At 49.9% G+C, this 26,880-nt stretch overlaps 2 protein-coding genes across 3 annotated transcripts; both read left to right on the top strand.

Annotated features, from left to right (window-relative positions):
• The first annotated feature begins 5,820 nt into the window (after positions 1-5,820).
• Positions 5,821-14,616, top strand: AMDHD2 (amidohydrolase domain containing 2). The gene is made up of 11 exons (XM_036392388.2): positions 5,821-6,135; positions 6,723-6,859; positions 7,531-7,670; positions 8,015-8,069; positions 8,468-8,680; positions 9,719-9,807; positions 10,767-10,911; positions 11,163-11,270; positions 11,968-12,036; positions 12,468-12,569; positions 12,968-14,616. The coding sequence occupies exons 1-11, from the start codon at positions 6,053-6,055 to the stop codon at positions 13,054-13,056; spliced, it is 1,230 nt and encodes a 409-aa protein (XP_036248281.1). The 5' UTR covers positions 5,821-6,052; the 3' UTR covers positions 13,057-14,616.
• Positions 14,617-14,646: 30 nt separating this feature from the next.
• C16H8orf33 (chromosome 16 C8orf33 homolog) lies at positions 14,647-22,454 on the top strand. Of its 2 annotated transcripts, none has more exons than XM_036392501.2 (7): positions 14,647-15,193; positions 15,882-15,969; positions 18,457-18,591; positions 18,780-19,462; positions 20,931-21,021; positions 21,132-21,278; positions 21,401-22,454. In XM_036392501.2, the coding sequence occupies exons 1-7, from the start codon at positions 14,714-14,716 to the stop codon at positions 21,592-21,594; spliced, it is 1,818 nt and encodes a 605-aa protein (XP_036248394.1). In that variant the 5' UTR covers positions 14,647-14,713; the 3' UTR covers positions 21,595-22,454. The 2 variants fall into 2 exon arrangements, with proteins under 2 accessions (XP_036248394.1, XP_054372489.1); XM_054516514.1 differs by having other exon boundaries at positions 20,934-21,021.
• Positions 22,455-26,880: the final 4,426 nt, after the last annotated feature.

Consider the following 26,880-nt stretch of genomic DNA (forward strand, 5'->3'; position numbering starts at 1 on the left):
TTGCTGTAATGAGTCCCTGGCTCTGATTTCCAGCTGTTGCTGCTCCTGTGGGTGAGGTTTCTTGAGGCAGGCAGGTTCCTGAAGTGACTGGGCAGCATGCCAATGATGCTGCCAGCTCTGCCACAGCTTTCCCTTTCTCCTGGGCTGTGGCAGTGTGGTTCCCAGCTGCTGCCATGGGCCATATTTGTGGTGAGCAGGGATGCAGGGCTGTGCTCACCCTGATCACACCTGGCTCGGTGTGGTGCTCTGTAACCAGGGGTCAGGGAGCTGCAGCCTGCGCCAAGGGCCAGGGAGAGAGGGTGCAGGCTGCAGCCTGTGACCAGTAGAGGAGCTGCCTTGTCAGGAAACAAGCAGCCTGTCCTTGTGCTGGCCCTGCAGAAGCTGAGCTGCTTGGAAGCTGTACTGTGAATAGTAATTGCCTCTGAAGTACCTCAACAATAGTCTCATCAACAAAATGGCTTCAGTCAAGAATTTGTATTTTTATCTTATAAATCACAGGACCATTTGAGCTGGGAGATTCTGGTGCTGCAGCTGCTGAGTGCTGGAGCATCTTCCTCTGGCCTGCTAAGTACTGCTAAGCTTATATGGGAAATACGTGTTGGACCTTTTCAGTGGTAAAGCCAAAATGTTACTACTCAGACACCTGGTACTAGCAGTGCAGTTGTCATCAAACCAAGCTGATGTATTTGGAGGGATGTTTCACCTGGTTGGGAATGAAAATACATATGTGTTTCACCAAGGTACCTGTCCAGTGAGTGGTGCAAGTACCGTGAAGAGCTGTGGCCAGAACATAAGGAATTCACTGAAGCTGTTCGGGGCTTCTAACCTGGCAAGGGTGTTGCCCAGCCCAGGCCTGGTGCCACTGTGTGCACCTTCTGTGCGTTCAGGAGACTATGGCTATGAGCTGGTTGTCCTGTCAGGGTCAGCAATAATTATTAACAAAGAATGGGCTTATTTTTTGCTGTTTCCTAGAACACTGATCTCTGTGCAGTCACCTCTCAGTGGGCTGGTTTTGCTTGGACAGTGCTTTGCTTTGTGGCAGTGTGAGATGGTGGTGGGGCTGTACAAAGGTGTAAGCTGACTGAAGGAAAATCCTGCATGCCTGCTGAAGCAGTGGCTGGTAGAAGGAGAAATTCCCGATCTGAATAGTTTCAATCATTCCTTTCATCAGCAAAAGCAGACTAAACCTCTGAATTAGGCTTTCCCCAGGGGTCATAAATGTTTATGGAATCTGTTAGTTAATTGTCTCTCACTGACTGCAGAGGGGGCTTTCCTGGTGCAGTGTGACAGCTTGCAGCTGCGGGGTGAATCCCAATCCCAGGCTCTGGAGAGGATGCTGCATCCAGCTTGCAGTTCTGCTGAGAGGAATTGAATTTGGCAAGCCAAATTGTGTGAAAGGATAGGAGAGGGCCCTGTCTGCGGTTGCAAATATGCTTAACATTTGGTTCTAGCTTCTGTAAGGGGACCCTACTGCCAGTCTTGTATTTAAGAGAGCAGGTAAGTGCTCTCATCTCCAAAAGCAATAAGCAATTGAAAGGTCCCCAGTTCTAAGGTACCTTAAGGTCCCTTGTAAGTTGGTGACATCATGCAGAGGCAGTTAATAGGACCAGAACCAGTGCAGGGAAAATCCCTTCAATGGCATTTTGCTTCATGCCTTAGAACTGAAACCTTAGTCATTAATATACCCATGCAAGAAGAATAGAGCTGGGGTGAGCATGGATTGGGGGAGGATCACTTTGTGCCAAGTACCTGCAAATACACCAAGAGTCAGATTAACATTAGTCTGTAGTGCCTCAGCCATGACATGTGACGCTCTGAATCCTCTGTGATGACTCCCAACTGAAAACTCCCATTTCAAGTCCTTTTCTGGTACTATTGCATCAGCACGTTTCTCAAGTGACTCGCGACATTAAGAAGATGAGGGACCTTGGGGTTTTTGAAATTCTTTTACTGCCAGGAGCATGGCAGATCAGAGGGCAATCCCAGCTGGCAGGGATTGACTCGGTGGTTGGTTTGGAGGAGGGGAAAGGGGGTGGCTGTGCCGGCATAGCCATGGTGCTTTTGTGTACCGTGTGTGGCTGGGAGCACTGCAGTGAGTCAGCCCTGCAGAGAGGAGAGGAGAGGAATGGGGCCTCTGCAGCAGCACCACAGGGACAGGGCCATCCGCAGTCAGTGCAGGCTCTGGGAGGTTCAGGACCAGATGCCAGAGCTGCCAGCACAGACAATGCCTCCACAGAGCCTGCTGACCTTGTTCTTTGTTAACCCTTCCACACTGTTTTTTTTTGTTGTTGTTTTTTTTCCAAAGGGCAGCAATTTTTGTTTTCACTGCTGTTGGAGAAGCATTTTTCAGTTACCAGCATTTTATCTCTGACTGCTCAGAGATCGGCTTTCCTGGGGAGATCTGGCTTACAGAGAAGCATAGTAACCTGGAAAGGAAAAGCTCTGGAGAAATAAAAGACCTTATTATGAGAGACTGATCCCAGAAACTAAGTTTCTGTTTTTAATTACAGAGTAACAGCAGAGCTAATGACTTCAGCTCTCAGTAAACCTTGTTTCCTTCCCAGGCTGGCCACGGGATACTGATTTGTAGGGCATTCTTATGTTTCCAGCCGGCTGCACTGTCCAAACCATCACTGTGCTCAGGTGAGAGTTACTCATCTCTGATGCACAGGACTTGCAACCTCTGGCCTTAGTTTTACAGCTATTAACTATCTTTTTCTCTTGACATGATTAAATTAAACCCAGAGCACATCTTTGCAATTCCACTTGCCCTGAAGTGAGAATTTTCTGTTTCACGGTCAAAGGATTTTTCCCAAAATGTTTCTTCTCCATTTTTGTTCCTGTTAAAGCTAATAAATGCTGTTATTTTTTCTTCAGTGAGCTCCTGACAGACACAGCTTTGCAACTTCTATCAGTGGTTTTCAGCCAAGCTGGTCCTTGTGTCACAACACAAAAGTACACAGGGAAAAATCCTGCCTTGACCTTATAGTATTTAGGGGCCGAGGCTTTTGGCACGCACACTGTACCACAAGGTACCTGCTGACCCCTGACAGCTCTCTCAGACCTGAGACCCGAGAGAGCACAAGCTGGGCAGGATGCAGCTCCTGGAGGACTGGTGGCTTGTCTTTCCCATTTTCCTTTTGCTGCGGGACAAGCTGCCCTCAACGCAGGATCAGGTTTGGCTCTTCAGGATTCATCAAGGGGATACCAGGGACTGTGTAAGTTCCAGAGCCTTTTCTGGCACTTTGAACTGCCCTGTCTGTGCTGTTACAGCTGTGCTTTCTTCCTTTGCCTTTGGCAGAGGGGAAAAGGGTGACTTGAGTGGCAGAGAGTGAATTCAGCCACCCTCTTCTAATGGCTGTCTGCATGAGGTAGGCTAAGGACAAATCTTGGGAAATTATGTATATTCCCGAGACTGGCAGTTTGTTCTAAGCAGCCTCCATGGCTCCTGTGTGCCTTGGGACAATTTCTTACACATCGTTGTGAATGCCTGTGATAATCAGAAGACAAGGCCATATTTCAACAGCCCCTCATGCAGCAGCAGTGCTGGCCCCTGCCCTGCCCCTGCAGCTGCTCCATATGCTCCCCAGCTCTTCCCAAGTGTGCAGGTACAACTGCTCTTGCTGCCAGGCGGTGAACCTGATTTGGGAATTGAGCCAGATTAAAAATAACTCAACCTGAAGAAAAAAACCCCACGTTTGCTAAAGAAAATGCAAGCAAAACTACAGTCTGTGATTCCTTCCACCTGTTACTGGGGCAGTGGAGAGAAAGAATATGGAATTATTATTAAGGGAGTGTGCAGTATTGGCGATGCAAGACAGGGCTAATTTAATGCCGAGAAGTAAAAGGAGAACATCCAAAGGATTAAGACTTTAGCAGAACATGCCATAAGCTGGGCTGGATGATATACCTGCAGCCTCCAGGAGCAGATGCCCGTTCCTTGGCACAGGCTGTTCACTTCTCCCAGCAGCGCAGACAGGACGTCTCAGCACTCTAATCCAGGCTTGGGACTGGCAGCCTGAGGATCTGTGTGGCTGAAGGGTTCTGAGGTGAAGCTCTGTCACTGCTCCAGGTGGGCTCAAAGGCAGGATACTTATGGTGGGTGTTCCTATCTCTGCAGTCGGTAGTTGCCTTTACCTCAGCATCTCTTCCACTGCCAGCTCAAGTTACTGTCACAGCCCTGTCAGCTTGTGTGTTCCTGGGGAAGGGACCTGTTTTGGCCACAGGCAGTTTGGGTGCTATACATGCCTTCTGACATCCAAATTCGATTTAGCAGCTTGGATGGGCCCTTTCTTCTTCACAGACAGATAAGCAGGGCTGAGAGCTGTTTTTAGAATTCATCTTCTCAACTTCTGATTTTGAGGTCTCCTCATCTCCACCTGTATGAAGCTAAAAATCCTTCCCAGCAATACAGTGCTGGGTGCCCCAGATCTGCATAATTTCATGAGGAAAACCTTAGAGCTCATCCAGTTCCACCCCCTGCCATGGGTAGGGACACTTTCCACTATCCCAGGTTGCTCCAAGCCCTGTCAATCCTGGCCTTGAATACTTCCAGGGATCCAGGGGCAGCCACAGCTGCTCTGGGCACCCTGTGCCAGGGCCTCAGCACCCTCCCAGGGAACAATTCCATCCCAATATCCCATCTAACCCTGCCCTCTGATAGTGGGAAGCCATTGCCCTTGTCCTGCCCCTCCAGGCCCCTGTCTACAGTTCCTCCCCAGGTCTCCTGGAGCCCTTTTAGGCCCTGGAAGGGGCTCCATGGAGCCTTGTCTTCTTCAGGTGAACCCCCCCAGCTCTCTCAGCCTGGCTCTAGAGCAGAGGGGTTCAGCTTTTGGAGCATCTCTGTGGCCTGAAACCATTCTTAGCCTCAAATTCCCAAAACAGTGCTGCACAGTTTTCCCAGCCTCAAACAGCATCATTCCCATCTCTTTCAGACCCCTTTCCCAGCATCCTGCTGACAACAGGAGTAGCTTGTAGCGTGGATAAGCACTGACATCATGGAATGATAAGCATGGCTCAAAACCTAATAAAAATCCAATTCCAGGCCAGACAGGCATATTACATTCATACACAATTACATCCCTCATCACTTTTCTTTCCTAGGAGAGATTCAGCAGCAGTACCAGAGCCTACATCACTTGGGTGGAACCATGTCTTGTCAGCTTCCCTTGGGGCTAGTGGGCCCAGGGTGTCACAATGGGGATCTTGGGATGGAGGTCTCAGGATGGGTTCTCACAGGAGGTCTCACAATGGCGATTGAGACATCCCTCAATGGAGATTGAGATCCCTCCCTAGGATGGGGATCTCCGGATGGAGTCTCACGATGGATGGGGTGTCAGCATGGCTTCACGATGGGGTCTCATGACGGGGGTTCAGGATGGGGTCTCACGATGGGGTCTCATGACAGGGGTTCAGGATGGGGTCTCACGATGGGATCTCATGACGGGGGTTCAGGATGGGGTCTCACGATGGGATCTCATGACGGGGGTTCAGGATGGGGTCTCACGATGGGGTCTCACGATGGGATCTCATGACGGGGGTTCAGGATGGGGTCTCACGAGGAGCGTTTCCGCCGCCGCCCTTCTCAAGATGGCAGCGCCCTTCTCGTGATGGCGGCTCTCCGGGGCCGGTCACGTGCCGCAGGGCGGGTGGGGAATCCCGGCACGTGCTGAGCGCGCTCACGTGACCGGGAGTGGGCGGTGCTGCGGGGCGAGGCCGCGCCCAGACCACGCCCCCGGGCCCCGGTGCCCCCGGGGTGGGACAGCGCCCCGGGCCGGCGCTCCTCGGGTGCCGCGGCGGCGCCTGCCCGCGTGGCCCCGTGGGGCTTATTCCTCACAGCGTCGGCTCAGAGCGCCGGGCAGGGGAGGGAGCTCACCCTCCGCCTGCCCCGGGGGCGGTGCTCCGGTGCCTCCGCCCCTCGCCGGCTGTCCAGTCCCGCGGCAGCCGCTCGCACCGGAGCCGCGGCCTGGCTTTGCTTCGCCACGCCCGGTCCCTTCCCCCTGCGCCGGCCGCCAGGGGGTTCGCGCTTCCCGCCGGCTCCCGCTGCCCCGCGATGCCGTCCAACAAATCCGTCTCGGACGCGCCCATCGTGCAGTTCACTAACTGCCGCATCCTGAGGGACCACCAGCTCCAGCGGTGAGGGTACCGGCGGTGCCAGAGTGGCTGGGGGTACCAGGGCTCTTGGGGTACCGTGGTGTCCGGCGGTACCAGGGCTGTCTGGGGGGTATCGTGTTGTCTGTGGGTACCAGGGCTGTGGGGGCTGCCGGACAGGCTGCCGAGCTGACCTGACACCTGCAGTGCCGAGGGACGGTCGCCAGCTCCCTTGTGCACCGGCTATTGGCCCTCCCCTTGCCGCGTTCTACCATCCCATGTCCCCTCTGCCGCGTTTTGGAGGGAGATGGGGTGGGTGTGGTGTACGGTCCCTGTTCTTTTGCCTCTTCTGCCAGCCCCTTGGTGTTTTGGCCATCATCACCACCACCTTCGAGGGGCAGCCCGTGAAAATCCCACTCCTGTGAGTTTTGTAGAGCCAGAGCCAGGCAGAGAGGGCTGCTCATTGTGTCCCAGCTGAAAGAGCAGCTGTGCTCTGACAGACATCGCAGAGCCCGTGGCTGGAGCTGCCGGTGGGATGCACTCTGCTCAGGATCGCTGTCACTGGGGCACAGCCACCTGCTCCACGTGCTGCAGATGGCACCAGAGCTTGGTGTGTGTGACTGTCCCTCTAGGGAGGACCTGTGGGTGCGAGAGGGGAAGATCCTCAACCCAGAGAAACTCTTCTTTGACGAAAAGGGCTCTGCTGATGTCCAGCTGGACTGCAAGGACAGCATCATCGCCCCAGGTTTCATCGATGTCCAGATCAATGGTACAGTGAAGCTACATGCACTCACAGACTGGGGGCATCCCGGGTTTGTCCATCCCTGACCCCCAGCCCCACTGCCCATGGCCACGTTTCAGTTGCTCAAGGGAGGTGTTAGTCACCCAACCAATGACAAAGAGCAATTTTGCCTATGGTAGCTGCTATTGTGTAAGTGATCCCCTTTGGCCAGGTGAGGGTTTCCTCTGAACGCATTTTTATCTATATTTTACCCTGCCCCTGCACTGGCAGGATCCCTGCCCTACCCTTTCCAGGATGTGGGAGGAGAGGGCAAGACTTCCCATAGGAACAATAACAATTAACAGCAACAGCTCTCTTCAGAAGGAAAGAGGGGCTTGTTCTATGGTAGCTAAAGTTGGTAGGCAGTTCCCTTTTCAGCTGGGAATTGTCACATTTTGCCCTGCATCAAAATAAAAAGGTTGTGTGTGCAAAACACTGGGGTGCTGTGGGAAAGAGCACTTAATCAGGGCAGTGATGGTGAGATTTGTACTTGTGGAACCTTGGAATGTAGGACAGAAGTGCTGGTGGAGTCATCTATGTCAGCACCCTACAAATGGAACATCTCCCTCCAGTCACACAAAGTCTTTCTTCGGTGTTTCTGGGTGGAGCACACTCCCTGGGGAAGTGGCAGTTTCACCCCTGTTTTGTTTGTGGTGCAGGAGGCTTTGGGGTGGACTTCTCTCTGGCTACAGATGACTTCAAATCAGGTATTGACCTGGTCAGTCAGAAAATCCTCTCCCATGGAGTGACCTCTTTCTGTCCCACCCTGGTGACCTCTCCTCCATCTGTGTACCACCAGGTAAGGAGCCTTCTCTCCCATCTGCAGGGTGATCAGGGACTGAGGTTGGTATCAGGAGGTGGGTAGGCCAAGACTGGGATAGCTGCCAGGGCAGAAAAGCCATGGGCATGAGGAGCTGGACTCTACCCTAGGTTTCTTGCCCTCAGCATTTAAAATGCTGAGACAGCCATATCTCCCAAGCAAGCTCTGCACACCAAGGTTTGGAGACGGCTTTTCCTTTGTGGGCTGTGATGGTCCCAAGTGGTCCAGCTACAAATCTCCCTCCAGACCTGACATTTGGGTCTGATTTGGCAGGCTGGGGAGCTGTATCTGTGTTGCCATGTCTGACAAACCCCTTTCTCTAGGTTCTCCCTCAGATCAGTGTAAGAAATGGTGGAGCCCATGGAGCGGGAGTCCTGGGTAAGTGGATTTGTCCCTCTGTGGTGCTACTCTACGTGGGCAATTATCTTGTTCATGGTTGAGGTGAAAGAAGTTACAGAGCACAAATAGGGGCTGGAACTCTCAGTGGGAGGGATGCACAGGTGGGCACAGACCCACCTTGTCCCTTAGTCTATGCCTGGCTTTTACTGTGTTTTCTGTGGTCATACACACTGCTCCAGCCCCTGGAACAGTGGGGTGGCTTGGCTTGGCCAGTGGCCAGCACTGCATCTTCACTGTGTTGAGCTCACAGTTGCCTGAGACATGTGTTTTGCTGCAGAAAATGGCAAGAGTGTGACTGGAGCACAGTAGACACAGCAGGTTTCTTGGTCCTTGGCAGGGGGAGGAAGGGTCATGGTTCTTTGTTCCTGTTTGGACAGGAGCCCACCTGGAAGGGCCATTCATCAGCAAGGAGAAAAAGGGTGCCCACCCAGAGCACTGCCTCCGCACCTTTGAGGCAGGTGCTTTCCAGGACCTGCTTGCCACCTACGGCTCCTTGGACTGTGTCCAGATAGTGACCTTGGCCCCTGAAATGAGGAGGAGCAGTGAGGTGATCCAGGAGCTCACCAAGCGGGGCATCTGCGTCTCCCTGGGTAAGGGCTGGGGCACCCAGGGCTTAGGGGGAGCTCTGGCCACCCCTCCCTTGAGGCTGTGGCATCTCTAACAGTGTCTCAGTGCAACTGGATGGGGTGGGATTCTGGATGGAGACGACAGACCTGTCACAAATGGGGAGCTCGCTTGATGCTGTCAGTCTGTCATGGCAAGGGCCAAAGTTTGTATCGACTTAGGAGCCCCTGCAGTAAACACAAGGTGCTGTTCTAACACAGGGAATAATAGCAGTCTTAGGTGGAGGTTTGATGATGTGGAAGGTTCAAACTCTGAAGTTCCACTGCTTTAGGCCTTATGTGACAGGTGAAATCATTTTCCAAAGGTTACTGTTGGTTTGATAACTCTGTTTTTTAACCAGAAGTACTGTAGGAACCGCTCCCTCCAACATCTGGCTGGCCTCTGACTTAAAACTGGCTGTGTTTTTCTTTCCCTTTGCTTCACAAACTCTTCCTTGTCTCAGATCATTGAATAATTTTTTTTTTTAAAGGGGGGAAGTTATTCAGGGTGAAATTAAACTCTAGTGAGAAGGGCATTCATACAGCAGACTATCTCTTATCCCAAAGCCACATAAAGAACTCCAGAAAGGCAAGGTTAGCCCACAGAGCTGCTGTCCTGTTGGGGAAACAGAAGTTTCTTTCTGGATAGTTTGATTCCCATATGTTTTCCTGGCAAAGTTCCCACTGTTGTGAGGGTGTCCTCTGATAATTCTCTACAAAACATTTAAGTATCTGAGGCCAGCAGAAAGGTGTATCATTGGACAACAAACTCAGCCTGAAGACAAGATGCTTTGAGCAAGGCAGCATTGTGACAGCTGTGATGTGAATACTGAAGGAGTTCGGGTGAAGCACCCACTCCCAGAATCCCCCTGGGTCATGGCCAGGCACATCTGTGTCGAGACTGCACCTGAGACCTCAGGCAAGGGTGGGCATTAGAGCATAGTCCAGTGATGGAGTGTCTTTGCTCCTATAGGGAAATCAGTGGAAAGATGGGCAGAGGAATCAGGCATTGGTCTGTGTTCCCAGGTCACTCAGTGGCTAATCTGTCCCAGGCTGAGGAGGCTGTGCAGCACGGAGCAACATTCATCACTCACCTCTTCAATGCCATGCTGCCGGTGAGTCCCCAGAGGCACCTGCCCTGCTCCAGGGCTGCTTTTGGGCTTTCTCTCCTGATCCCCATGGGTCTGTGTTCTCCCCAGCTGGTTTTGTACCATTCTTTGTAATGAGGTTTTGGCACTGAACCTCTGGCTTCACATTCCTATTGCTGGATCTGAAAGAGAGTCAAGGATGTAGCAGGCTCTTGAAGTTCATCACTGAGAAGGACTAGGAAGTGTTGGTGGGTGAGAGCTGGACATGCCCTTGCTGTGTGCACCCAGACCCCCTCCTGTGTGTGAGCTGCAGGGAAGGGGGGATTCTGCCCCACTCAGGTGAGACCCCACCTGCAGAGCTGCCTCCAGCCCTGGGGCCAACATCAGAAGGATGTGGAGCTGCTGGAGTGAGTATAGAGGAGACCACAGAGATGCTCCAAGAGCTGGATCCCCTCTGCTCTGAAGCCAGGCTGGGAGAGAAGGGGTTGCTCACGTGGAGAAGGCTCCAGAGAGACCTCTGAGCCCATTCCAGTGCCTAAAGGGGCTCCCGGAGAGCTGGAGAGGGACTTTAGACAAAGGCCTGAAGTTGCAGGACAAGGAAGAATGTTTTCCCACTGCTAGAGGGCAGGGTTAGATGGAATACTGGGAAGAAATTGTTGGCTGTGAGGGTACTGAGACCCTGGCACCCAGAGGAGCTGTGGCTGTCCTGTCCCTGAAAGCATTTAAGGTCAGGTTGGATGAAGCTTGGAGCACCCTAGAATAGTGGAAAGTGACACTGCCAATGTTGGGCAGGGGTTGGAACAAGATAAGCTTTATGGTCCCTTCCAACTCAAACCAACCTGTGATTCTGTGATTCAAGGGAATGCCCAGGTTTGCCTGGTAAAGCTGCCAGGCACTGTGTGATAGAGATGGCAGCTGCATCCCCTGAAGTCTCAGCCAGTGTGTCCTGGTCCTCCACAGCTTGTCCCCTCTTTCCCCTCGAGCAGTTCCACCACCGTGACCCTGGCATTGTGGGGCTGCTGACAAGCGACAAGATTCCTGCTGGGCGGAGGGTCTTCTATGGCATGATTTCTGATGGCATCCACACCAACCCCGCTGCCCTGCGCATTGCCCACCGAGCCCACCCCAAAGGTGAGCCATGGCAGTCCCCACAGTGTTACCAGCCACTGCAAGCACTGCACCATCTCCCAGAAGACATTTGTGCTGCCCTTGCTGTCTGGAAGGTCACAGCCACATGTGCTGATCCCTCAGTCCTCTTGCTTTGGTGCGATGTGGCTGGAGACACCTGGTTCCTCTCTGGGAGGGTCAACAGAGCACAGTGCTTGGAGCTGCAGCAAAATCAGCAGCAGTGTTGACAAGGCCCCTTTCCTTGTGTTCCGTAGGGCTGGTGCTGGTGACAGATGCAATCGCTGGCATGGGGCTGGCACCGGGTCGGCACACACTGGGTCAGCAGGTAGTGGAGATCGATGGGCTGAACACCTACATTGCAGGTAAGTGCTGTCCCCCTTGCTGGAGAGCTGGGGACAGTGCTGCCACTGGCACCATTCCTGAGGAGCTGAGCACGCCTTGTTGTCCCTGTTGGCGTGTGGCAGCATTTGTGCCACCCTCTTGGGTTTTGATGCCTGGTGGATCTGCAGTGACTTGGCCTTGGGGATAATGAAATTCCTGGTAAAGAGGAGAAGTGTGCCACCCTCGTGGAGGAATCTGGCCAGTTATAGCTGTCTGCAACATCTTGGAAAGAAAGCTTCATTGCCCAGTGTCAAGGGTGCTAGAGATTCAGGGTATCAGTAAGGACAGAGAAATCTTAGAGATATTTATTGTCCCTTTTCTTCATTATAACACTACCACTTCCTGCTAGCTAAATTCCCTAAGTTTCAAATTCCCAAGCAGATGAAGACTGGGATGGTATTTCAGTGAAGGAGCATTCCTTTCTCCATTCCCTTCCTCTGGCAGCAGATGCCTGTGTTGTGAGCTGGTTTCACCTAGTCCAGCCGGTCTGATAGTGGAGCTGGGGATAACACCCACATACCTCTTCCTGTGCTCCCGTAGGAAGTGGCTGCAGGCTCTTCAGCTTGCTCCTCCTGCAACGCAGGACTTCTGCACTTCTGGTCCCATTATGCTTCCCTCGTGCCCTGCTTCTTGCTGTGAGCTATGGGCGCTGCTCAGTGCCATCCTGTTTCTTCCCAGGCACAAAGACCTTGAGTGGCAGCGTGGCGACCATGGACACCTGTGTGCGACACTTCCAAGAAGCCACAGGTAAGAGAGCCCTGTCCACAAGTTGCTGCTCCCTATGTTGACACGGGAGGAGGTCTTGCTTTTGCCAGATGTGTCCATTTCACCAGGAATGTTCCCTCTCACCTGAGACATGGCAAGGGCTGGGATCAGTGCCCTCAGATGAGCCCCTTTTTGAGGGGGAACTAATAGAACTAATGAGAGGTGAACTCTCCTGCTTCTTCCTCACAAAAGTGCATGGTTTTCTCTTCTCCATACCCTAGGTATTCAGTTTTCCTATGCCTGCTCTCTCCTGTAGGGATATCTCCCTTCCCAGCTCCAGCTGGCTGTGCTGAGGGTGTTCCAGCTTGGGTTCGTCAACTGCCTGGTTGGGTGTTGCCTTGTCCAGGGGGATTTGGGCTGCTCTGGCAACGGGGCTCTGGCTGCCCTAACATCTCCCAAATTCTCTGTCCAAGGGTGCTCGGTAGAGACTGCGTTGGAGGCGGCGTCTCTGCATCCCGCTCAGCTCCTGGGGATTGAACATAAAAAGGGGACACTGAATTACGACTCCGATGCAGGTACTGGTGTGGGCACAGCACGTACTGGTATGGAGACAATAGTGTCAGGGGTGCTGGAGCAAAGCAGGGGCTGCTTTGTGTGCATATGCTCATCCCCTGTTTTGGTGGGAGCTGCAGGGAGACTTGCTCCACCTGGGATGTGCTCTAGGCTTTTGCTCCAGTGGTTTTTCCCTTTTGTTCCAATGGTTTTTCCCTTGGATGCTGGTGGTGTTTGGGAAACCCTTTGGAGTGCCCCCCACATCTCAGCTGAGCAGAAAGCAGAGTTGCCATTGCCAGGATTGCACTGCAGTGCCATCCTGGGGTGGGGAGAAGTCCTTCCCCAATGATCTCAGCTCTCCCCAGCCAACTCCAGCAGCTCCATTCTGACAGCTGCTTTCTTTCTCTCTTGTCCAACACAGATTTCCTAATGTTGAATGACAGCCTGTATGTGCAAGCCACGTACATTGCCGGCGAGGAAGTCTGGCGACAGGATGTGTCGGGCATGTGACACTGGGCTGTCCCAGTGCCCTCCAAGGCTCACTGGCACTGTGGTTAGCAGCTCTGGCAACCAGCCCACTTTTCTCTTTTGGTTTTTTTTCCCAATTCTTTCCTGCAACTCTCTCAAAGGAGCCTCATACCAAAGAGCTGCATTTTCCAGCTTCCAGTTACAGCCATGCCTGCTACAAATTTGTTGGTGCTCAGTTGGTGGTATGGGGAAAGAAGGCAGCTCTTTGCTGGCAAGGAATGCCAGTCCTGGAGTGACCTACAGAACTGCACAGCTGTCCTGCCCCCAGACAGGTGCTCCTATCACCATCTGACAGCAGTGAGGAGTTGTCCCAGCCTTTGCACAGTTTATACAGCACACACAAACCTGCTCTACACCTGAGGCAGGCTCAAGCCATTACAATTCTTCTGCCTGCTGTTTGCTTTGCTCCCAGGCAGCCATGACTTGTTAGACATCAGCTTCCACCAGCTCAGTTCACAGCTCTTCCCATGACAAGGTTTCTGTTGTGTAAGCAGAAGCTGAGGATCATATTTGGATCTCCTGACAGCCCTTCTGTTGTGTGTCCTCAGAGCAAGGCTGCCACAGCTCGCTTTAGTCGGTGTCCTTGTGGGGCTGAATCCTCAGGGCAGAGATCAAACCCAGGAATACCAAGGCATTGCTGGTCCTTTGTGCCTTTACCCTGCATGGGCATTGAGTCTACAGAGCTGGAGATATGAACAGCGTTCTACCACATAAAACAATGTTCCTTTCACTCCTTGCTCTATCTGGATGGGTTCTGCAGGCTCTGTGCCAGCCATACCAAGAAGAGCCTTTGCATCGCCTGATGGGTTTGTTCATTCCTCAGGCTATGGATGGGAAACTTTGCTTTAGGGGATGCAGCCAGACTGGTGGTGACAGGTTCACAAGCCTTCAGTCCAGCTCCAGGCACTGAGGGAGAGGAGAACTGCGGTGAGATTCTGGCCTTTCAAGATGGATACGATAACTCATTATTTTGTGCTCATTATCTTCTCCAATACTTGACTGTCAGATTTTTTCCTGATGCTGGGACACTTGTATATGAAGGCTGAGGCTAATTTCGACCCTACTCAACCACTCAGAATAAGCCTCGAGATAAAGTCTCAAGACAACCGTGGTTAGGGCTCAGACCATTGAGGTGTTTTTTGTAATGAGGAGAGGGCTCAGACAACGGCTAAGTCTCAGTGAGGGTGGAGATTGTAAGGCAGACAGAAGTCAGGTTGGGATTGGCAGAAATGTACCGATTTTTCCAGTACCATTTTATAATCTTTAGCAGCAACATTTCGAAGTGGTTCCCCAGCACTTTAGAGCCCTCTGTCAGCCTTGGAGAATTTCTAACATCAACTGCCAATGTCAAGAAAAATTATAACCTCCATGGTTTGAAGCATTTGAGAGACACCACACCCTGTGCAGTGACACGCTGTGCTGCTGCAGTACTGACCTCACGGGGATCATCTGGCTATTGTTGGAAACAATCCAATAGGGAAAAATGCCTATGAAACAAGGTGTCTAACTTTTTATTTACAAAATTAAATAATCAAAAAGAAATCTAAACCAGAAATGGGATTAGACAGTACCAGTAGGTGTGTATTAACCTTTTTTTGCCTGCCCTGGTGCTTGCTGGCATGGCCTCCGTCAGGCTGGCATGCGAGGGGCCGGGGCTGGTATGGGCGCTCCTGCGGGGATTTGGCCCAGGGAAGGCGGCACCGCCGGATACCCGCGGCCCGCTCCGTGGGCACACGTGTGTCCGGCACAGTGCGGGGCTCAGGGGAGCAGGAGGGAGGCGCAGGGGTCACAAACGCGCGGCCAAGATGGGCGCTGGGGCCTGCGGCCCGTGGGGCCCGGCGCTCTCGGGCGGAACGGCGGCGGCAGTGCGGGGAGCGGCCGGAGCGCTGAGCGCGGCGCGCACCGGCCCGGCCCGCCCGCCCTGAGCCCGCAGCCGGGGGAGGATCCGTGGAGGATCCGGGGGGCTCCGAGAGGCCCAGAGCGGGCCCCGAGCTCCAGCTGGTGGTGCCGGCCCGGGCGGGGCTGCTCCCAGCGCCCACACGAGGCCCGTGACCGGAGGTGGGCGGTGCGGTGGGGCCGCTTCCTCCGGCGGCGGCGCGGGGAGCCCGGCATGGAGCAGGTAAGGCCGGCCCGCGCCCAGCCCCTCTCACCGCACCGAGCCCGGGCTCAGCTCCCGCAGGTTCTCCTTAAAGGCCTTCCCAGCTCTGGTGCCTTTCCCAATCCCTGCTCGTCTCCTTATCCTGAGCATTCTTTTCCTTCCCAGTGTTTTAGTGTGCCTTGTCCCCAGGCGGGCTGCAAACCTTAACTTCCACCTGCTTATCGAGAGGCAGCCAGCGCAGAAGTATAGCACATGGGGTCTCAAGGGCTTGTGTTTAGGCTAAAGACAAATTCTGTGTGTTACCAGAGCTGTGCTAAAGGGAAATTTCCTGCTGTGGAGACATTATGCCATTGCCTAAGCTTCAGGAAAAAATGAGAAATCTTCCATTTGGGGCTTTTAAAAAGGGACAAATGGAGAAAAAGATGAAAAAGAAATCTGTGGGAAGTCCTGGCTTGCTGGGAGTAGTAGGGTTTCCTGCTAGTAAGAGCTGTAATTTTTGTAATGAAGAGGGCTCATGTGGTGCTCTCCACACAGGACATGTGTCCCTGTGCTGTGTTGATTTATGGTATAATTGAACTGTTACACAGCACACTTCCAATGTAAAAGCCAGGTCTGGCCTCCTGTGAGAAGGGAGGCCTCAGAAAACTCAGTTTTGGAGGTGAGAGATTTGTGCTTCTAATCATTCTGCCTTCCCCACACGATGTCCAAGGCTCCCCAAGGTGTGTTTCAGGAGGAGCTGGAGTGGTGCATATCACAACTGGAGACAGATCTCCATCTCACTCCACACCCCAAACTAGGTATGTTCCTCTTTATCAACCCACATCCCCCCTATTCTGGTCTTGGGTGTGATTTAGCGGATGTGTATGTTTTTCTGTTTCTTCTCTCCTTTATATTCCCTGTTCTTGTGTTATTTGGGATTTGTTCTAAACACAGGACAACATTGGGCTTTAAGGATTGTGTTTCTGGAAGCAGTTTTTATCTTTCTTTCATTTAGTGTTTGTTCTCCCTGTTTTCTGTTTTCTGTATTCTTTGTCATGTTCTTTTTTTCCCATATAATGACTTGTTTGGTTCTGCTACAGCTCTGTCTTTGTTTTTCATCTTAAGGAAATACTGTGCCAGCATGTCTGGCCCTCAAACACCAGTAGGTTTATTTTTGTGAAGCTTGTTCCAGGGAAAAATTACACGGAAGATAAAATTCTATAAGGTCATAGTTTGATCTCGTTAATCCAATTTGTAGAGCTGCCGACACATGTCCTGCTGCTGGTCAGTACCTAACCTTGGCAGAGGACTATGAACCCTATGTAAGATGCTCAGGTGAGTGTTTGTTGGTCCACCTGAGGATGGAGCAGTGACTGACGGGTGCCTACACCTTGTGCTTGAGCATCAGGCTCCAGGAAAAATTAAGGCTTTTGGGAGAGGGTTGTGATTGTTCATCCTGGAGAAGAGAAAGCTCTGGGGAGACTTCAGAGCCCCTTCCAGTGCCTAAAGGGGCTCCAGGAGAGCTGGAGAGGGACTTGGGACAAGGGATGGAGGGACAGGACACAGGGAATGGCTTCCCACTGCCAGAGATAATGCTTAGATGCTAGGAAGGAATTCTTCCCTGTGAGGGTGGTGAGACCCTCGCACAGGGTGCCCAGAGAAGCTCTGGCTGCCCCTGGATCCCTGAAGTGTCCAAGGCCAGGCTGGACAGGGCTTGAGTGAACCTGGGATAGTGGGAGGTGTCCCTGCCCATGGCAGGAGTGGATGAGCTTTGAAGTTTCTGCCCAAGCTATTCTGTGATCAGACCATTTTGTTAGAAATGTGTCCTGTACTGGTCCCCAGTGCCCAGCAGGAGGGAAGGCAGCTCCTGGAGGGGAAGCAGGAGCTGAGCACAGGAAAGAGGCAGCAGAAGCAGTGCCCTGGCCAGAACAGTATGTGAGCCAAGAGAGCTCAGCAGTGCTGCTGATGGTACCCAGGCTCTGCCTGGAGTCCCAGTTGCTGGAGAAGTCTGGTGAGGAGGCTGATCCAACATCTAGCCAGGAATTCAGGGTCTGAATCAATGAGTTGTTTGGGTGTAGCACTGTATGCATGAGGTACTCAGCTTAGAGTAACTCCCAGGTGAAGGAGGGAAGTAGCTCCCTGGAGCTTTCTCTAGCTCTTGTTGTGTAACTGGCCTGGATTGCAGCTAGCCAAACCCCTTGAAACAGGAATTCATGTAGTCAGGACCCTGACACCAGATGCTGTGAAGGTAATCTCACTTCTGTCCCACCGTGGCTGGGGGTGCATCAGGCTCAGCATTGGCTGAGACAGGAAGGGGATTGTCCCACCCTGCCCTGCCCTGGGGCAGCCTCACCTCCAGTGCTGGGGCACCACAATATCAGAAGGGTCTGTGACTGTTTGAAAGTGTCCAAGGAGAGGGATATGAGGATGGGGAAGGGTCTCAAGGGGAAGCCATAGGAGGAGCAGCTGAGGGCACTTGGCCTGTTCAGCTGGAGGAGAAGAGATGGAGCACAGAGCTCACTGGGGCTGCTGGCTCCTCCTGAGGGGCAGCATAGGGGCAGCTCTGATCTCTGCTTTCTGTGACCAGGGACAGGGCCCAGGAAATGGCTGGAGCTGTGTTAGGGGGTGATTTTTAGACTGGATTAGGGAAAGGTTCTTTCCTGAGCGGATGGTCAGGTGCTGCAGCTGGGAGAGGTGGAAGGTTCCCATTCCACAGTACTACTCTCAAGTTGTTCAGTGGCTTAAAACATGTGGGACAAACACTGCAAGACTATATTTAGTGCTTCCAAGTTGAGGTCTTGGGGACCACTGTCACAGAACAACTCTGTTTTTTAGAGAATTTGTTCTAACACAAAAGCTTTGGATTCTTGTTGTGTTCAGGCTGGTTTGTAAGCAAGAGCAAGAGTCCTGCTTTTCAGGGTATGCCTTCTATTTGGATTTTTTCCAGTTTTCCAGAGAAGAGACACTGAGTTAGGTTCTGGAATTTGTCTTCTCTTGAGGGAAAGATTGCTAAGCCCTCTGTAGCTTCTGTGCCATTAGCAGTGCACTTACTGCAGTGTAAGAGTCTGACTGTAAGTAATAAGTTAAGATTTTTTTTTCCCCTCTCTGTAGGAACATGTCACAGTATTTGAGCTTCTGGAAGCACTTGGAGTTCCCTTTCAATTGAATGCTAGTTATGGATTAGTTAGAGGTAATATGAACACAGAGCACATTAAGAGAACAGTCACTCATCAGCATCCCACTGTGTGGATTTTAAGGCCCACTGTAAACTGCTTCTTGTCTCTCTTGGTGTTTTCTGAGTGCAGCAGAGGAGACCCAACACATTTTCAAGGTCCTGCACTCCTCTGTGACTCCTCTCGCAGAGAAGCAACAAGTGATGAGCAATGAGTTTGGGGATTGTCATCTCAAGATGGATGAGGGTCAGAAGAGCATTGAGAAAGGTGAGCTTCAGCTGTCTCTTGGGGGATGGTGAGATTTGGTTCTTTTCTGTAGATTTCTTAGGTTGCAGTATTAATTGAGTCACCTCTCTGGCAGTGCCTTAGAGTGGAAACTGCAGTGGCACCCCCATGGTAGGAAACTGGTTCATTGAGAACACCAGTATTGAAACAATATTCTTTGTCTTTTCTAGACATGACCCCTGATGCGGTGGAAGTACAGCCAAGCAAGGGGCAGACTGCAGATGGTGTGAAACAGTCTGACCCAACCCCTGAGGCAAAGCCTGAGTTGTTCACATCATCTGGCAGCAGCTTCCGATTTGATTTTACACTTTCCAAGACCGACCCAGAAGCTGACTGTGGTGACAGTGGTGCTGAGCAGGTACAAAACACTGTCAGAGCCACCAAGCAGGAGAACTGGAATGGCTCCTTGAGGTTTGCTGCCTCTGGACAAGAACCCAAGTTTGCTTTCAACTTTGCCATCCCAGATGAAGACTGTCCTCATCTTCAATTACTTCCAGGAAGCCAACATACAGAGGACACAGCAGATTCTTCACTGCCTGCTGAATCAGCAGCTCTGCCACAGGCTGCAGCCTTGCAGAAGCCTGAGGTGACTCAAGTGACAGGGAATGCACCCAAAGAGGATAGAAGCCATGTCACATCAAAGATCCCCCAAACAGAGACAGCCCCTGCAGATGAGGCAATGACAGAGAAATCAACAGGAGGTGGAGCTGCCCAGAAGAAAAAAAAGAAGAAACAAAAAGCACCTGTCAGTAAAAACAAAACAGAAGAAACTGAGACCAGCAGGAAGGCAAAGGCGGAAGCTAACAGCTGTAAAAATACAGATACTTCCCATCAGGATGAGAAGACCTCTCAGGTAATTAAATACTGATGGAATCCCATTATTTATAAACCCTCGAGCTAAAGAGACACTTTATCTCTTTGCACAGATGAACAATTAGCATACTGCCTTGAGATGGAAGCTGAAAGACCACATTTGCTGCTTACATGTTCCAGCAGCTGTTTGCTTTCTCTGCTACACAGCTGAGGAACCTGACCAGAGCAAAGGAAGTTAATGGTCCTTCAGAGTTGTGCTGAAAGATTGCATGTTTAGGCTTGTGACAGCTAATCCTGGGGAGCTGGATGCCATGTTTTCTTAAGAAAATAAAACCAGGAAATGGAGGTAACTGTCTTTAGTGCCAAGCTGGTGCCTTGTGGGTGCTGAGGCAGGCCCTGTAGCTCTGATGTGTGTGTTGCAGGGTGAATTGCTTTCGTAGTACAAGGAGCAAAGCCAAGGCACAGAAGTGCCACCTGGTGTAGCCAAGGACCCGTGGCAGAGCTCAAGGGTCCTTCCGAGAAGGTTCCTCTGTAGGGCATGGCCCAGAAATCAACTGAAATTGCAGGTTATGTGTAAACACATTAAGGCACACCCTGAGGTCTTCTATTCTGCTACGGTCAAGGTCTTAATTTTATTTCACTTTTCAGCACTGGTGTAGGTTTTACTAACAAACAGTGCCAGCTGATCCATACTATAACACAAGATTGCACAAAACCTTAATTTTCTTAATATTTTGCAAGGAAATTGCACTGAGTGTTCATCTGCCTCTGGAACATTTCATCCAAAAGTCTGCTTCACCTGCAGTCCTACCGATAAACACTGCTGAGCACCAGAGACATAGGAAGAGTTGAAGGTCAGGTAAAGCCCTTCCAGTCCTTTGGAAGGAGACTGTTGTAGGTAAAAGGAGACACTGTGAGGGCATTTGTATTTACATGTACATAACAGTTAAGAATTGCTTCAGTCCCAGGGTGCAGCCCTGTTTCCCTGTCCCACTGCTGAGTTAGCCGGCTGGTTTGCTCAATGGCGCTTGGCTTCCTTCATCTCCATGGGCTTCATTTTCCTTGTCCCTCATGCATTTCTGGCTGAGCAAGCACAGAGGAGCTGAGAAGAAAGACTCAGCTTCTGATTTTGCCCATTGTTTGCTGTTTTAAATTTTGTGCAGGTTTGAGGATAGGGGCTTTTGGTTGTTAATGTTTATTTCTCCCGTCTGTAAGTTTCTTTGAAAGCTGAACAGCTTTCCAGAAAACAGCGCCTTCTGAGTGGCAGCCACACATTAAATCCATCTAATAGAGACAGTGAGTTGCAAGTAAACATTTGCACAGTGCTTTTCGTTTATCTGATGAAAAACACTAGAGGGAAAATGTCATGAAGTCTATTAAATGATCGCCCGAACATAGTATTTCAACTAGTCCTGACTTTATGGAGTTCCCTTTCATCCTGTGTAGCAACTGCTGCTGTAATTTTTGGGTGATTTACTTCCTCTTGCTCATGTGCCTCATGTTGATAGCAGTCAGATGAGCAGCTGTGGAAAGAGGTGGACTGGTGTGTGAACCAGCTGGAACTCGGCTTGAAGACACAGAAACCCACTCCAAAGCAGGGTAAGTATTGAAGTAAAGAAGAATTCTTTCCTGGGGGCAGCATTGGCAAGAATGCAGGGGCAGAGCCAGCAGGGAGCCTTAACGTGTGTGTTGTTTCTCCTTTGCTGCAGCTGAGGAGGCTCTCAGGGCAATCAGGACACTGCGCAGTGACAAGGCTCCACTGGTGAAGAAGCGTCAGCTCATGAGAGCCATGTTTGGAGACTACAGGAAGAAGATGCAGGAGGAGCTGTGCAGAGAGCTGAAGCTTATGGAAACAGGTAGGAGAGCTTTGCATGTGAGAAGGAGAAGAAAGGGCTTCAATCCTGCCCTATACTTTGCAGACTGAGGCCTTGCTATATGAGATGACTGATTGTCTCTTATTTTTTCTCCCCTCTTTAAGCTGCAAAATCTGCCAGGATCGTGGAGTTGAAGGGAAGCATCCGCAAGAAGAATGGCCAGTTCATCCGGAAGTGCTCGGGAGCCTGCAGGAAAAGCCAAGGTTCAGCAGAATCCTCTTCAGAGTCACACAGGACACTTAACAGAGGCTTATTCAATTTCACAACTCCCCAAGAATTTCACTTTAATTTCTTCTAGAAAAGTCACTTTGACTAAAACTGTGCCAGATCTCCTGTAAACTGAAGAATGGTGGAAAGGGGCTGGGCAGTAGGAAATGTCATGCATGAATCTCTGGATCTTCTTCCCGGGTGTCTTATCTAGAAGTTTAAATCAGATCTGCCTAGTATGCATATGACCCCAAAACTCAGCCTACATAAAGTGCTCCTCTGTGCTCACGTCGGAGAAAGGCACCTTTGAAGGGGTGAGCAGTGTGGAAAGATCTGCTTTCTTTCCTGTAGAATTGACATTAACTGTAGAGTCTGTCTTCTACACCGTGAGATTTTTCCCTTTCTCCCATTGCTTTTAAATAGAGCAGAGCCTTTCTAGCAGCTAAGGTGGCAGTGCATACAGCAGGGAATGGTTTGGAATCAAGATGCAGAGCAGTGAATCGCTGGGTGCTTCCACTCCCCAAGTCTGTGTGAATGCAGCTTCTGGCATCCAGCAAATACCAGCAGTGTGGCATCCCTGACATGGAGGAGCACGAGCTCAGCATCTTTGGGGAAAAGTGAGACCCATTTTTGCTCATTCATCTCTTTCATTGACAGGTACAGACCTAGAATAAAACTGCACATCATGATTTAATCCAGCCTAGAGATGTAAGGACAGTTGTTTCCAGGAAAACTGGGAAATTTTTTGTTGCTGAAGCCAGGTTCTGGACAGCTAGGAAGGATGTACAATCAACTCTTAAATAAAGTTTACTTTATTAGTAGCTCAGTTACGACCACTAGTGCCTCAGAGGGAAAATTAGCTGCATGCCAGCCTTGGGTGGTGATAAAATAAGCTGTCACAGCCCAATGACTCTCTTCCATTTGATTTGTATTAAATTTTGGCTTTTTGAATGTGTGTCTCCACTCAATACTGCTTGAGTCACTGAACCCATCTCTTAAGTTCATGCAGAAGATCTTCCCACCAAGCATATGAAATGCTGTGAAAGGCTACATGGTATCAGGTGTCCCTAGGGAGCAGTGCCTTTTGTAGTCCAGTCAGCCTGTGTGAGAAGTGGGAAATGGGAGTGTAGCCAGATTCCAGGGAATGCTGAGAGCAGCTGAGAGATGGTGAAAAACATTGGCTGTGAAAGACTAAAAACCTGATTGTGGCTCTAAAAAATTAATTTTATTACTAAGCTCTGATGGCAGGCAGTTGCATCTACAATACTTCTTTATTTCTTTTAAATTGTAAATATTTAAAAATAGTATTTTAAAGAATTGCTGTGTGGGCATAAGAAGAAACTGAACCTGGGTAACATATGATGGGGAGAAACAGGTAATATACATGATGAAGAGAAACATGGACAAATTAATTTGTCTCTTGTAAGTCAGTAGATGAAAACTGGAAGTTGAGATTGGCACACTTTATTTGCCAAGGAGCACAGCTGTTACTTTGAATGTATAGAACAATCTTAGACAGTATTTTTTTTTTATTTCCAGGATTTTACATTTAACATACAAAAGCTGTGTCCTTGTCATGCTTTTCATGTTTTCATGCTGTTTACTGAGATTCAAGAGCATCATCTACATGACCTTGGAGCTACAGCTGTTTGCTTCCCTGGCTGATTATGCAGGAGATGTCTGGGAAATAGTTACTTTTTTCCTTGTCATGTCTCAGGTAAAGCTAGAGCTGCTAAAATATTACAAAATCCTTACTGCAGAAGGCTGCAGAAGTATTCTGGAAAGCATTCTTACATAGTTACCTCATGTTCATTAGGCATTCACAATTAAACTAAAGATACCAATGAGGTGGACATTTGGTGTAACCCAATCCAGCATTTATCTTCAAAGGGGTCAGAGAAAACTCCATTCTAATATGAGAACAACTCCTTTGGTCTTCCAGAGGTCTGAATAATGCTGACCTGTAAAACCAGCTCCTTTTCCCTTTTCTGTTCCTTCATTACTGGAGGACTTATATCAGTGTTTGTGGGAAGGCAGATGTTCATCAGTGTGATACATGGTATTCCTCCTGAGTGTCGTGTGGGCTTGGTTCCATAAGTCAGCCATGGATCTTGGACAAAGCATTTTGCCTTTTTCTGTCTGCTCGCTGATTTTATAGTCAAGGTGATGCCTCCTGAGTTTTTGACAGATATGCCCAAGACACTTCATTAGTGATTGTATCTTGAAGGGGTGTCTGAAACTACAGCAGTCTGTACTTCACTTTTAAGCTTTGCTGTATTATATTTGTTTGAAAGGAAGCAAGCAATGATATTAGAAGTTAGGAAATTCCATGGCTGCTCCATCCATCCTTTCCTCTTTTAGAGAGGCCACAGTGCAGTCTTAATGATGTTTTTAAACGCTGTGTTTTCCCCTTTTAGCATTTCTTTCTTTAGGATTTCAGTGCTCTTTAGGGTTTCAGTGATGTCTCTTATTACAGCAGTGTCAGGTTTGGATCAGGGCTTTGCTCTACTAGTAACTGTAATACCTGTGGCTGGAGGTTTGGTCTATGCCTCAAGGCATTAATGATGTATAGCAGTGAGGGAGAAGGGAGATATTCTGATCTACCTGGACATCTCTGACCCACTGTTCTTGCTTTAAGGAATGTATCTCAGTTTTCATAAAAAGTTGATCTCAATTCTGACCATCCTGTTTCTGCATCCTCTCCTCAGCTTTGTGTGTGGCTTTTGAGTTTGGTGCCACCAGGGTGACTGGACTGGGAATACTCTATCTCTCTGCTGACTGGCCACCTAAATGTAGAGCAGCAGTGCCAGGCCCAGGCTTGTAGGCAGCAAACTGCTTACAGAAGTATCCAGCACAGCTGTGGGCTCAGGAATGAATTAAAGACAAGGCAAAAGGGGATGGGAAGTACCACAGTGCTTCTAGAGCAAAACTTACTTCACAGCATCAGTCTTGGAGAACTAAAAGCTGAGGATCAGCTTCTAAAGAGAATAGGGGGTTACAGAGACACTGTAACTTGTCTCAGACCATTCACTGCAGCAAAACTGGGGAAATGTCTCACTTTTGGGAACAAAGTGAAGTATTTTAGGGTTATTTCTGTGGCAGGGTGAGACCAAAAATGCACACAGAGGCAGCAGAAATCTGGGTGTGATCTCTGCTCCTTTTAGGCTTGGCACCCTCCTCTGTAAACAGATCCCCTGAGAAAAGGTTAGGAAATACAATTCCATTCCAGGCAGACCCTGCCTTCATGGCATGGCCTGCCCACCCCCCACAGGCTGGTCCCCATCTCAGTTGGCATTTTGGCTGCTACCCTGGACACTGGGCACTAATCAGACATTTGTCCAACCCCTTCTCCTGAGCTTGGTCAGTAGAAATGCATTTATTGGTCCTTGGGCTGCCCATCTCTGAGTAACCAGGGGGCAGAGTCACCAAGGAACAGCCCACAAAGAATCTCCAAGGGATCTCTACAGAGTTCAGCTGGAATTATTTTCAGAATCCCAGGAGGGACTTCCTCTCCCAAGACCAGAAAGAAGCCAGCATTGGTCCTGCTGATCCTGTGTTTCAGGTGACTGATGCTACCTTGTCTCACTTCAATTTTCTAGATGCTGAGGCTGTGGACATAGCATCCAATCACTCCTAAAGGATAACACATTATCTTCATTTGGGGAGGGAAGTCCTAACTTTTCTTTGAATTAGAAACCACTTACCACTTCAGGAAACTGGAAAATTCTAACGGAAGGAGATTTAAAGATCAATTAACTTACAGCTCCATAACAAAAAAAAGAGAGAGAAGCTGCTGTTTTAAGACCATAGAGAACTGTGCCAGATGATCTTGTATCTTTCTAAAATTTTTAGAAAGCTGCCTAAAATTTTTATGCTCCTCACTGTTTCTGCTGCTTTAATCTTTAGAACTGTGGAAGGTTTGTAAGACATGTTGCTTTAGAAAATCCAGCTGTGACATCCCCAGTGGTTTGATTCCTGACACCAGTCCTCCTGTGTATGCTGGCAGCTGGGGAGTTCTGACCACTGATAGTGTTTGGTCCATTTGGCTTCTTCCCTGTGAGTACATCAACAGGCATGACCAGCTCCTGATACACAACCCAGACTTCTTCCATTATGGAGGTATCTCCCATTATCATCATGCTTGTTCTAATGAAACAAAACCCAGGTGTGGAAGAAGTCAGGAAAGAGAGGAAAAGAAAACTGTCCCTGCCACCCTCTTCTTCTTCCCCCAGTAATGTTGGCATACACCTGGAGTATACTCAAGAAGAGCTGGATAAGTATCTGGAGAAACTAAACCATGTCTTCTTTTACACAGAAGCCAGAAAAAGGGATGGCCACCATGATCAGAAGCCCCTCCATTGCAGAAGTGCTGATGTTATGTCAGAAATAAGGAACACTCAGGAAAGGAGGTGGGACACTCAGCATCTGTCAGGCTACACAAAAGTTCAGGTAGGAGACTTAAAATGACTGTCAGACTCAACCCAAGGTCGAGCTCCTGGCTAAGGTGATTAATCCTGGCTGATACAGTGAATCCTGATGAAACATGTAGTCCATGAACTTAGAGGGGAAAGAGGTGGGAGGAAGTCATCTTATTTTGGAGGTAATGCATTCCTATTTTTGCGCTGCTTATTTCAACGTTACACAGTCTTCCAGAGAGAGCTCTGTGACTCGTGTGGTTTATATGTTACACATGAAAGATGTAAATGTTGGCATTGGCATCTATGCATGTGTGTGTAGCTATTACGTAAATTACTGCTTCCCATAGAAACAGGCATAATTTCTTACTTCAAGAAATTATTGTGCAGCTCTTCAGCTGTTACAAATCTCCCACTTTCCCCTCACACAGCAGTGTTTTGCCAATTTTCCCAGCTAAGAGTCTGGCCCAGTACAGTACAGGAGCTCTGCAGACATTTATCTGGAGGACACTGCATGGTACTGAGCCATAGGAAATATTTCAGGAATTTTTCCTCTGTTCACAATGATCAGGCAGTGTACTCTGTCAACATGATAGGCAACCTGCAAAATTCTCTTTGCCTTGACCAAAGCCATTTTTAGGGGCTGAAACAATGCGGGCCTCTGTATTTTTATTATTAGCATCATTGCAATACATCAGATTTTGCCCTTGAGTTGACAGTTTTCTTGGCAGCTCCATGAGGCTGTGGCACTTTATGCCAGCAGCTGTTTCTCCCACTTTCTACATATCCAGCAGCTGTTTCTATTCTTCATTCCTGAGACATGGATCCCTTAGTGCCAGTGCCCCACTGTGTCAGGGAGCACCTCCTGGGTCCAGGTGGGAGCACCACCATGAAGCCTTCAGTGCAGAGGAGACCTTGCTGTCAATAATGGTGCCCTGCCAAGGAATCAAGAGACAGATGTG

This window comes from Molothrus ater, chromosome 16 (assembly GCF_012460135.2).
Source record: "Molothrus ater isolate BHLD 08-10-18 breed brown headed cowbird chromosome 16, BPBGC_Mater_1.1, whole genome shotgun sequence".
Taxonomy (NCBI): Eukaryota; Metazoa; Chordata; class Aves; order Passeriformes; family Icteridae; genus Molothrus; species Molothrus ater.

Excerpts from the sequence above, each read along its gene's own strand:
- AMDHD2 (XM_036392388.2), top strand. The coding sequence starts at position 6,053 with ATGCCGTCCAACAAATCCGTCTCGGACGCGCCCATCGTGCAGTTCACT. Across the intron at positions 7,671-8,014 it reads CTCCATCTGTGTACCACCAG|GTTCTCCCTCAGATCAGTGT; the intron begins GTAAGGAGCCTT and ends CCCTTTCTCTAG. Across the intron at positions 11,271-11,967 it reads GCTGAACACCTACATTGCAG|GCACAAAGACCTTGAGTGGC; the intron begins GTAAGTGCTGTC and ends GTTTCTTCCCAG.
- C16H8orf33 (XM_036392501.2), top strand. The coding sequence starts at position 14,714 with ATGCGAGGGGCCGGGGCTGGTATGGGCGCTCCTGCGGGGATTTGGCCC. Across the intron at positions 18,592-18,779 it reads TCAGAAGAGCATTGAGAAAG|ACATGACCCCTGATGCGGTG; the intron begins GTGAGCTTCAGC and ends TGTCTTTTCTAG. Across the intron at positions 19,463-20,930 it reads AGGATGAGAAGACCTCTCAG|CAGTCAGATGAGCAGCTGTG; the intron begins GTAATTAAATAC and ends TCATGTTGATAG.